The 12,593-nt window shown below is 44.6% G+C and overlaps 1 protein-coding gene across 1 annotated transcript in view; it reads right to left on the bottom strand.

Moving 5' to 3' along the window:
- SEMA3C (semaphorin 3C) overlaps window positions 1-12,330 on the bottom strand; it is a 159,720-nt gene extending 147,390 nt beyond the window's left edge. The window contains exon 1 of the mRNA XM_056845836.1: window positions 12,205-12,330. Coding sequence (XP_056701814.1) covers window positions 12,205-12,307 — 103 coding nt within the window. The 5' untranslated portion in view covers window positions 12,308-12,330. The remainder of the gene's footprint in view (window positions 1-12,204) is intronic.
- Window positions 12,331-12,593: the final 263 nt, after the last annotated feature.

The following is a 12,593-nucleotide window of genomic DNA, read 5'->3' as shown; positions in this document are numbered from 1 at the left end:
TTCTTCCAAACGCAGCTATGATAGGCTGCATGTGCTGTTCTTGCACTTGTGAAGTTGCTGGCATACATCAGTGACATCATTCTTCCCTCTCTTCCTTTGCCATCGCTCTCCAGAGTCAAGAATGTTTCCTCTTCGGGGGGGGGGGGGTTTCCATATTTCCCAAAGATACAAACTCCAATGGGCCATGGAGATGATGGCAGTTCACCAAGCAAGCCTACACTCACTGCCATCATAACTGCAGCCTTGCCCAAGCCAAGCAGATCTTGCAGCACAACCAACACCACAGGGGCCACTTGCTCCAGGGCCATTCTAATGTTCCAGACTGTTCCTGGAATAAAACCAGAATAAAACCAATTGCCGGTAAAATACACAAGTGTCAGTTAAAAGAGCACCAAGCCTAAAAGATTCACCGTAAAACAGCCACAGAAATAATCATTACCACACAAAAAAGTAGGTGGTTCAGAACTGCAGCATCCAGAAAGACAGATTCCTTCCACAGCACAGTCCAAATGATCTGAGATCCAGTACAGGAGCTAGCCTCTAAAACCAGATGCTGCATCTCCATCAATTGATATCCTCTTCCTCAAGCGCCTCATCCAAAGAGTAGTTATGCAGTGCAATCCTAAGCATATTTTATTCAGAAGTCAATGCCCTGACCTGGATAGCTCAGGCTAGCCTTATTAGATCTCAGAAGCTAAGCAGAGTTGTCCCAGGGTAGCACTTGGATGGGAGGGAGACCACCAAGGAAGTTCAGGGTTGCTATGCAGAGGTAGGCAATGTCAAACCACCTCTGTTGGTCCCTTGCCTTGAAAACCCTATGGGGTCACCAGAAGTCAACTTGACAGCACTTCCCACCACCAAACCCCATTAAATTCAGTGGGGCCAATTCCCTAGTAAGCGTGCTGCACCCTTGCTGCATTAGCAGCAAACCCAATTGCCATATCATCAACTGCTTTGGAACTGTTGCCACATCTCAGAAGCCATTTGCCTTTCCCCTGCAGAAAAGAAGGGCTACTGATTCAGAAACAGGTCCAAAGGCTAGCTAGGGTTATGGAGCCAGCGGCCAGATTCTCTGGATGGTAGGATGTAAGTAGATTATGCCCAGGTTACTGGCAGCCACTGGTGGTCCTTCAAACATGATGACAATCTGCTGTCGCTCCACCCCCAGCTGCACAACCGCGGGGCTGGGAGGTGGCATTTCTATTACAACCACAGAACACCAGTTCACTTCCAACTATACTGAAAAGACCACAGCATTTTTACCGCTAGACAAACTCCTCCCCGCCCCATCTATCAGAGTTCAACTGTGGTTGAACCACCTACTAACATATTTCTTTAAACTTTACAAATATAGTTCCTTGGCTCATTTCTGCAGGACTCCAAGAGGAGCAAGAGCAAGATTTATGCAGATGTTCAAAGTAGGAAAACATTTGCCAAATTGAATCTCCATCAGTCAGTCGATTCTGCTACTTGTAAAAGCAGCTGCCATAATAAACATTCATTCCCACAAAGTTGTCAGGGATAATGGGAATGTTAGCCACAAAGCCAGGCAGAGAAAGAAAGGGGGGGGGAGGAAGTTAAAGAACACCACTTAATATCCATGAAAGATGGGAGGAATCCCCCTCCCCGTTTCTGGAACCCTTGGAATATGAAAGCAATAACGGAAGGAGTAAAAACAGGGCTGGCTCTCCAGCCAACCACCCAAGCAATTGCTTGTGGCAGAAAAACAAGGGGAGCACCAAGGCAGCTACATAGGAGGTGACTGGAATCCCCTCCTGGAGCTGCAATGCCACCAGCTGGGCCCAAGCCAAGCCCAGTTGGCAGGGCCAGATGGGGCTTTTTGCACAGGAGGCCTTCTGATTGGCATTTTGGGTGGGGGCAGCTGCGACTACAGCACAATGATCTTCACTGAGTAACTAAAGGTAAGCTGTTTTTATATGTAAGAAAATGTTTTTTTAAGTATGTTCTCTTCAAAAGACATCCTGTTACAGAGCTTCTGCCTGGAATGTTGAGGAGTTACTATCAGAGTGATACATCAACTTGCCCCTGATATTCTGTGGATGGCTCTGCCTCCTGGGGAGGCACTTTGTGGTTGGCTCCACCTCCTGTGGTGGCCAGGTAGTGGTTGCACCCACCACCTTGTGGCAGAATTCAAAAGGCACCCACAGGCTCAGAAAGGTTGGGGATCCCGGCTCTAGCAACTACACCATGCTGATTAGGGAAAGCCTTTCAGGTCGAGAAAGGTCTTCAATCACCAGTGACCCTCCTGAAACTCATTCCCATAGTGTGGGTGACACTACAGAGAAGGCCCTGATCTTTACCCTCACTGACTTCACAAGAATAAAATATAGGACAAAGCGCAGCAGACCTGCCACTTGAACTATGAGTGCTGTGTATCAATTCCCCCAGTACAATACTGACCACTTATCAGTATGGGCACTGATTCTCTAAATACCTTTGCTCTGCACTGGTCCCTGTCCCTATTTCCAGCCTAGTAGCAGAAAAGCTCAACAGGGGCCCCATCGGCATGGCATTGTGGTTAGCTTGCTGACCTATGATCTGAGAAACCTAGGTTCAAATCCAAAATGCTTACTGGGTGACGTTAGGTCAGTCATTCTCTCTCAGGCAAACTTATTTTCATAGGTTTCTGTGAAGACACAACTGCTCTGTACTATTTGGAGGAAAAGTGAGATGAAAATGTATAAGGCAGGAGTAACATTTCCTGCTAGTGATTCTCAACTGAGAGTTGGCACACTGCTGCATGGTGGTTGTGGGGAATCCCTCCCTTTTACATGCCCATGTGCCACTCTGGTCAGAAACACAAGAATTCTCAGAGCCTCAGTAAGAAGCACAGGAATTCACAACCTTCTTTAACACAGCCCTAATTTAAGGGTCTACTGTTTTTTGAGGAAAGAAGATGGGTTGGTTTTTGTATGCCAACTTTCTCTACCACTTAAGGAAGAATCAAACCAGCTTACAATCACCTTCCCTTCCCCTCCCCACAGCAGACGCCCTGTGAGGTGAGTGAGGCTGAGAGAGTGTGACTTGCCCAAGGTCACCCAGCTGGCTTCATGTGTAGGAGTGGGGAAACCAGCCTGGTTCACCAGTTTAGCCTCCGCTGCTCATGTGGAGGAGTGGGGAATCAAACCCGGTTCTCCAGATCAGACTCTACTGCTCCAAACCACTGCTTTTAACCATGACACCACGCTGGCTCTCCACAGTAGCATAGCTCAGCCAGCAAGTCTGAAGCAGAAACATGGGAAGGAGCTCATGCTAGATGAATGGAGGCAGGGCAGAGCAGGTATGTTCAGCTCCAGAGCAGAGCAGTCACCTGTGGGGCACCCACTCCCTATCTCCCTCAGCCTCTGCATTTATAGCAACAGCAGCCCAGTAGGGAGGAAAAGGCTTCCATGCTTCTCAGAAAGTCTTGTTTGGAATCTCCTCTTTTTGTTTAAGAGTTCTGGGACAGACATTTGAGGGTTTGGCATCCAGCAACCACTTTTCTATCCCACCCTTCCTCCCAGGCACACTGGTAGGGTTGCCAACCTCCAGGACAATAAAAAGTTGTTTGCATCATTGAAAGCTCTGTTATTGTGTTTTTCTTTTAACACAAAACATGTGAACGTATGAGTTGTTTTTTCTAAACTAAAACCTCAGTATTCAGGTTAAATTGCCGTATTGGCACTTGGCGATAAATAAGTGGGTTTTGGGTTGCAGTTTGGGCACTCGGTCTCTAAAAGGTTCGCCACCACTGCTCCAGGTAGTAGCTGGAGATCTCCTGCTATTAAAACTGATCTCCACCCGATAGAGATCAGTTCACCTGGAGAAAATGGCCACTTTGGCAATTGGACTCTATGGCATTGAAGTCCCTCCCCAGGCCCCGCCCTCTGCAGGCTCCGCTCCAAAAATCTCCAGGTATCTCCCAACCCAGCGCTGGCAACCCTACACTCTGGGTAACAAACATTGTCCACCCACACCCCCATTTTGCTAACCACAGCACTGCATTGGCATTCTTTAATATGTTGATTTCAAACCAATGTTTTGCCAACATACATGCTGTTGAACTAGAAACTGACTAGAAACATACATGTCTTTGAACTAGAAACTTCATGGAGGCTTGTTCTGTGAAGGAACGGGGGGGGGGAATCCTTTCATATTATCAGGTGGTAGGCCCTGAAGGGCTATGAAGTTGGGGGGAAGAGACCCCAAAATGCCAAGTGGGCACTCAGAAAGAAGCCCAAAGGAAGGGGTGTTTTGTACAAACCAATTTTTTTTAAAAGCAGGGGAGCATGTTCAAAAAAATGAGAACTGTGGAAAGGAGAAACTCAGAACTGATTAACTACTGCAGTCCTGCTGAAATGGAATCCATGGAGTACGACAGTAGTAAGCTAGAGCTAATTCAAACATGCAGGAAAAGCTCATGATGAGCCCTTCCTAGTTTGTACCACCTGAAACTATATGGAGGGGGAATCACATGGACAAATGCTGCCCCTCCCCCCAAAAAACCCTACTCTTTTCTGCTGAACTCTGAAATAAATAGCACTCTGGATTAACAAACAGAACAACAAATAACAAACGTATACACATATACAAAGTTCTTGTGCCATAATAATTTCAGTATGAATGGTTGGCTAGATGGATAATTTCAGTATGCATGGCTGACTAGATGGATCTATTTAAATATGCACTTGGAAATGTGTTGTGCCCTAGAAAATAATTTTGGGTGACCTATTTGTGGCACCATCTTATATGACACCAGGTCAGGGACAGACAAAGCATTTAACTCATCAGGAAGTTAAATGCCACGGAAGACTACTGGTAAACAGGATAAGCAGAACCAAGCCATAGTAGCTCCACCAGTAGGGTTGCCAGGCCCCTGTTCACCACCAGAGGGAGGTTTTGGGGGCAGAGCCTGAGGAGGGTGGGGTTTGGGGAGGGGAGGGACTTCAATGCCATAGAGTCCAATTGCTAAAGTGACCGTTTTCTCCAGGTGAACTGATGTCTATCGGCTGGAGATCAGTTGTAATAGCAGGAGATAGCCCACTAGTACCTGGAGGTTGGCAACCCTATCCACCAGCGATTAAAATGGATGGACAGATTACAGCCACTTTAAGAAGAAATAGGAGGAATGGGTTCCAAACAGCCACTGCAGGCATACCAAATTTCTTGCCTAATGGAACTTCCCCCCTTTTGAATAGCAACCCACCACCACCACCACCAATGGTGGTGGTAGAAAGTGCCATCAAGTCCCAGATGACTTAAGGCAACCCCGTAGGGTTTTCAAGGCAAGAGATGTTCAGAGGCAGTTTGCCATTGCTTGCCTCTATGTAGCAACTCTGGACTTTCTTGGTGGTCTCCCATCCAAATACTAACCTGGGCTGACCCTGGTTAGCTTCCAAGATCTGGCAAGATCGGGCTAGCCTGGCCGAACCAGGTCAGCGCGCACCACCACCACCAATGCATAATGCAAACTACTTTTGAAACATTCCTCTGTTTCAAAAGAAGCTTGACAATGAATCAGAGAGGTTCTCCTCTTTTCGGTGCTAATCTTTTAGGGTTGACAGCCAATGACTGGCAACCACTGGGAGATGGGAGAGTAAAAACATGGGGGGGGGGCAGCATAGCACATGGCGTGACATCACTTCTGCTGAAAACCGGAAGTGGTGTTACATCGCTCTGGGAATCAGGTGATTCCTAGAGTGACATTACATCACCTCCAGGTCTTCCCAAAAGTGATGTCATGTCATGCATGACACAAGGAATTTAAAAAAAATGATTGAACCAGCAGCAGGAAGACCATGTTGCCAGTGATAGGTCTGCGGTTATAGCTGACAACCTGGCAATCTGCCTACTCAAGACCTGTAAGACCCAACATGTGTGGATCTTTGGCGGGTCCTTGGATACTGCTCTGTAAGTATAGTTGGTACACTGTAAACAAGCAGCAGTATTAGGAATCAAGATGGAACTTTGCTAATAGACTTCCAATAAAGAAAATTCCAACGAACAGTTTTACTACATTAAAAGCAATGTCTTTTGGACACTACTATTGTATTCCCTCATGTAAAGGCTTAAAAATAAATACAATCTAATAAAACTGTAAAAAGTGAACACCTTGAGAATATATCTGAACTGTTTGAAAAATAATTTCAAAAAACCTTTGCAATAACCAAAACTCTTTAAATATCCTTTTTAATTTTTTTATATTTAAAAAAGGGAAACGTAATCTATTTGCCTGCTTACAGCAAACGTCATCTGAGGTAACTTAAAGGCTAATCTTTTTCACAGGACTTGTGACTGGTAGTTTAATGCCCGGGGTTTTCACGTTATTAAAAAAAGGTTTCTACTTAGAGGTTGTGCTCCATCCGATTCCTTTTGGCGAGCAAAAGGTCCCCTTACAATTCCAGCTCAAAAGGAATATTATTTAACACATGCAGCTGCTCCTCTGGGATAGGTACAACGGCTTCTGTGGGTGTTGCCAAGCATTCTCCAAACTCCTCCAACATGTACACTTTTGTGCACAGAATGTTGCCTTGAAACAGCCTGCTGTGCAGTATTCATTACCAGTGTTCACAGTTTGGTAACAATGTTTGGATATTACGAATGCCTCTGACCTTTCCCTTTCTACGTCAAAAGGGAAACAGAATAAGCTATTTACCAAAGTCAGCAGGAGTTTCCCCTGCAGGGCTCAGCTTCCAGGATCAGGAAAGGAAGAATGGTAGAAAGTAACCAGGAGCCTCACTTTTGTCAATATCTAGTGGTTTTTCAAGCTAGACTTTTCAGGAGAATCTGGAGATCCATGGCAACCAAATGGCAAGGCACCCAATTTCCTGCGCACAACTCTCCAAGACAAACAGCCACACAATTCAGTCTTTGGCACACTTTCACACCAAACAATGGAGCGATAGGTACTTAGGCCTGAAATTCTGTGATTCAGGTCCAGAGACCCAAGAGGGACCCTCAGCCTGATAAGCCTTCCGAAGTGCAAGTCAACAGTGTGGGAGAAAAGAGCAATGGACATCAAAAACTGTCAAAAACTGTTTTAAAACTATGCATTTTACCTCAGAAACTGTGTAGAGGGAGCCTTTTGACCGCAAAACAAACTACACATCTTTATTACTAACCTTCCTCCAAGAAGCTCAGGGCAATGTACACAGTTCTGCATTAAATATGGTTCCCACTTGAAGATCGTGCTTGCTCTCACTCCTTTTTGTAAGCAAAAAGTCCCCATAACAATGTCAGTTTGTGTGTAGCAGCTTTTCTTAGCCAGATACAATAGTTTTGCGCCCATTGTCACGGTGGCTCTCCTCTCTTACCGTCGCAACAGCCCTGTGAGGCCAGTCTGGCTGGAATGGAGTAGCCCAAAGTCACTTGCTATGAAGTAGGGATGCTGAAACACCAGCCAGTCATGAATGAGGAGCTGGCTTATCAGTGGCCTCTCCAGCTGTTCACAAGCAGCTCCAGCCTCTTTGCTCAGTTCCCTTTCACATATTCAAACAGTAGAGTGCTAGATTTGTCAGGCCTGGCAACTGGTGGGAGTAGGGTTGCCAGGTTCCTCTTCACTACCATTGGGAGGTTTTTGGGGTGGAGCCTGAGGAAGGCAGGGTTTGGGGAGGGAAGGGACTTCATTGCCATAGAGTCCAATTGCCAAAGTGGCCATTTTCTCCAGGTGAATTGATCTCTATTGGCTGGAGATCAGTTGTAATAGCAGGAGATCTCCAGCTAGTACCTGGAGGTTGGCAACCCTAGGTGAGAGGGTTGAGGCAGGAAAACATGGAGAGGACACAATGTTAGCTACATTATTTCTGGGGGAAACCAGGAAGTAATGTAGCCAATGCCACTAGGTTTTTTGCCTCCAAAACAGCCTGCCAGCAAGAGGCCTCCTGCCATTGCAGGAGTTCTGGCAGCTCTATTCCCTGTGCACAGTTGTTTACATTGTCCATGCAAGCACAATGTGCCTCTGTTTGGGGGGACTTAACCTCCCCTCCATTTGGGGGGGTGTCATTTTTCTGCATACCTAGGTGGTCTCCCAGGTGTGCAGAAGAATGTCCCTTCCTTGACCTGGCCCCCATCTCTACGTCTACCAATCTGCAGAGGGGCCAGGTTCAACATTAGATATAGGAGAATGATACATCATCCTTAATTTTCTTCTGCTCTAGGGCTAAAGTAAGGGTTTTATTTTGGGTACGTTTAAACATTCTTGCAGAAGCAAGGAACTAACTGAATGGGAAACAGTTGGAATTAAGTCTCCTGTCTTGATTTCCAGGAGCTCAAACTGAGATGCCAAAAACCACGGAGTTGTCAAAGAGAGAAAATTGAAAGCCTTCTGAAGTTACATCCTAACTCACTCAAGTATAAAAACAAAGGAGAAGCAGAGTAGTGAAAGCATTTGTATGGTTTTGATACACCCTTGGCTTTTTTAAAAAAGATTATCCCTAGGTTAAAAAAAGTGTTTAGGACTGACAAATATTTAAACATTCCTAACAAAACAGCCAAAATTAGAAAAAAATCTCCTTAAGTGATGCACAATTCTTTTTTAAAAAAAAGTCTATTCTTAACCTCTCACCATTTTACTTTCCTCTTTGAAGTTAAAAAACAACCATGCCCACCACAAGTCTCTCACTGACCTTTTCAGCAAAGAACAGCCTCTGCTGGCTGCCGGACTGTCATCTGCACAAAATGCCCCATATAATAAATGAACATTTTATAAGCTGTAGGGCAGCATTTCCATTACAATGAGGGATTGTTAGGAAACAAGCAGTATTACTGTTGCTCCGGAGATAAAAGAAACCCTGTCAAGGGCAAATTAAAAGGAAAAAAAGAATGATCCACAGGGGTTATATTAAATCTTTTTGTAAAATGTTGACACTTGGGGAAAGTGCTGTTATTGCCTAGTGACTTCCCAGCTTTTTAATTGCTCTTAATGAAGTGAGTAGATTTTATTTTGAAATAAATACTGGGTGAGATTCAGCCAAAGCTTAGCACATTTTCAGTCCCATTCATTTGAACTGGGAGTCAATGAAACTTGAATTCCATCCATTGTTTACTTTTTTTGAAAGTGATAGCCGTCTAAAATATATTCCTATAAGTCTAATCCTGAGCTGGGAATCATTAACTATTTCCTATACATAATTCAGAACAAAGGTAGACCTGTATGCGAAACAGCTGCTCAATCGAGATTTTGCAGATAAAAGCAAATGAAACCCTGAATCTTCTGAAAAACTATGGCTTTTGAGGTCTCAAAATTATTTTAACACTTAGCTGCCTCTGCTAAGGAGCCATCCGGGTTCAATAGACAAAGTGATTCATCTTTGATGGCCTTATTAACTTCATAATTAATATTAGCCTGTGCATGCAAGCAGTTGTCCAAGGATGATATCCTCTTCTTTCTTCCCCGCACCTCAATTTTGTTTATAATTTTGGAAGAGAATCTGCTTGACTTGTACCCTGTCACTTCTGGGGGAAACCTGGAAGAGACGTAGGATAACTCTAGTAATCGCAGAAACTCAAATCATATTCCGGTAATTCCTAGTTTCTGGTGATTCCTAGAGCTAGGCTAATGTAACGATGCAACTGACATTGCCTTTTAAAAAAAAATTATCCCAACATACCTGTATAGTCTAATCCTATGCCGGTTCATTTAGAATGAAGCCCCACTATGTTCAATAGCACTCAATCCCAAGAAAGTGATCACTGGGTGATGCTCACTAACTAACTTCTAGTAGAAACTACAATAGGCCTTCATTGAGTACATGGAGCTCATGTGTTATGGGCCAGGTTAGGCTTGCCAACTTCCAGGTAGGCCCTGGAGATCTCCCAGAATTACAACTTATCGCCAGACTACAGAGATCAGTTCCCCCTAGAGGTAGTGGCAGCTTTGGAGGGAGGACTATATGAGATTAAATTCTTACTCAGTCATGTATTTCATGGAGTAATTTTGGGCCAGCCACTCTGTCTTTAAGTTTAGCCTACTTCACAGGGATGCTGTGAGGATAAAATGAGGAAGGGAGAATCATGCATGCCCACCTGAGCTCACTGGGGGATGAATGGAATAAAAATGAGATAAACAGAAATACTCTGAGCAGGAGAAGGCGTTTAGTATGAAACACAAGCTAGGGATGCCAGCCTCCAGGTGGGGCCTGGGGATCTCCCAGAATTACAGTTCATCTCCAGACGACAGAGATTACTTCCCCTGGAGAAAATGGATGCTTTGAAGGGTGGATTCTATGGTATTGTACCCCACTGAGATCCTTGACCTTCTCAGGCTCCACCCAGGAGTTTCCCAGCCTGTAGTTGGCAATTCTACCCGCCTCCCCCCCCCTTACGCCAATGGCCAGGGGGAATATGGCAACCCTAAACTCAACTCTTTCCACGCACAAAGGAAAACTTCATGGGAGGCAAGTGGTTGGTTATTGTTTTTTTAATTAAAGATCATTAATGCACGTTATATTTCTAAAAAGACATCTGGAAGAGTCACAGTTTCAAGCAAATAATAATTAAGCCAGCAAAACAGCCTTCTAGACACTTAGGAGACTGTAGCAACGAGAGAGCAAACAGTCCGTAATTAAAAAAGAGAGAAAAGCCTGAATGGATTGACTGACAGAAAGGCTTATCCAATTGATTCCTCTTGTGTTCCTTTCTGTCCCATTTATTACCTTCGGGATTAACACACACACACACACACACATACACCATTCACGGAGCTTGCTGGCTGACTCTCTTATTCCACTTAACAAGCAGTTTGGATTGTCAGACCTACAGGGTGATGCATTCATTTGGCAGTGTGCACTTTTTAATTGGCCCAAATCTGATATAATTGCAAAATCATTCCTGGCATGCCCTGAAATGTACCCAAGCCGAAAAAATTCCAAATGTGAAAGATATTTCCTAGCCATGCTTTTCTTGGTATTGCAATGGAGTTGAGGCTCTCTTTTGATGGACTGAATGACACATTGGATTCAGCAACTTCCTGGCACACAGCCAAGGTGCTTTTTGGGACCTGCTAAAGAGAAAATGTCTACGGAGAATGTCTAAAGTGGAACATACTTGTTATCCACCTTTGCTCAAGATTTCCTAGGTGGGAAGGCACAAAAGGTAACAGTAGGCTGTTCACCTGTATATTACAGTATACACACACACACAGATCCAGATGCAAAGCCTTCAAGTGGAGGACTTTTCATACACACCCTGCTTCCCACGACTACCTATGGATGACCCAGGCTGCTTTCCGATATTGTGTATGGGTCATGAGCCGTTGATATGTTATTTCCCAGTTGCACAAATCTATTCGGTCCTAAGGTAACAGATAACATAACTGACCTACTTCTTAGCCAGCCAAATGGGAACTGAAGTACCCTAGAGAGCTCTCTATGCTGACCCAAGGTCCCAGAAAGAAGAGTCCTACAACTGAACAGCCTTTAACTATTGATAATAAGGCAGAAAATAAAAGCATACTTTGAGGCATCAGTGGATCCTACATTCATCTATTGTTTTACTTAAATTCAACCCCCCTCTCCGGCAATCTCTATGTAAATAAATAATTTTATATATGGAACCATGACCCTTAAATCAAAGGTCTTCGACCCATGAGTGGTGACCCTCAAGTGGTTTGTGGAGCCTCTCCTGCTAGGTCACAAGGCCCCTACTGAGCTGCCATTATTTGTTCTTCTGCATTTTTAGAATGACCTGCTGCTAGTGCTCATGGCTCAGAAAGCAAGGGCCCTATGTTTCTAGTGTTGCCAATCTCGAGTTCAGAAATTCTTGGAGATTTCGGCATGGAGCCAGCAAAGGGCAGAATTTGAGGGAGGGTATAATGCCATAGAGTCCATCCTCCAAAGGAGCCATTTCTCCAGGGAAACTCATCTCTATAATCTGGAGATCAGTTGTAATTCCAGGAGATCTCCAGGCCTCACCCGGAGGTCGACAATCCTACGTGCTTCCCGCTTCTTTTTGCATACATGTCGAGAAGAATAGCAGGACAGTGAGGCAAGGCCACTCAGTGGCAGAGAGAATTCCTGTTCAGCAAAGACAGGTCTAAAGTCCCCACCACCACCACCAGTTTCTCCCTTTTCCTCTCTTTCAAGCTAGAGTGTTATTTACTGCCTTGTTCAAGCTAGAGTGTTATTTACTGCCTTGTAACTGGCGCAAAAGGAAAGAATAAAATGTTCTACGATAACATTTGTCGGAATGTTTTATCTGTTCTCTTACCATTGAACATTAAGAACACCCTGGCCTGAGGCTGTGAAGATCCATTTACATTGCATGAGCAAACAAGCACCCCGATCAACACTTGGAGTTGGAGAAATGTCATTATCTTCAGAGGTTAAATGTAATATCCAAGACACGAAACCTAAACAAAAGAGAAAGAGAGAGGGGGTCATTATGGTTTGACCTGTTTTACAAGATGGAGTACCAATTGCAAAAAATATTATTATTGGTATATTTTGCCAGGCAAAGACCAGGCAATAGGGAAGGGGTTGGCTTTGGATTGTTCTTTTCTAAAATGCAAAGAGTCTGGCAGTGCCAGCGCTAAAGAGAAGCTGCAGCACTCTAAAGCAAACTGTCAGCGGAGTAAGCCCAGCAGTAAGGATCACTCT

This window comes from Euleptes europaea, chromosome 3, assembly GCF_029931775.1.
Source record: "Euleptes europaea isolate rEulEur1 chromosome 3, rEulEur1.hap1, whole genome shotgun sequence".
Taxonomy (NCBI): Eukaryota; Metazoa; Chordata; class Lepidosauria; order Squamata; family Sphaerodactylidae; genus Euleptes; species Euleptes europaea.
The sequence above is the reverse complement of the archived record's forward strand: the minus strand, read 5'-3'. Positions and strand labels throughout refer to the sequence as shown.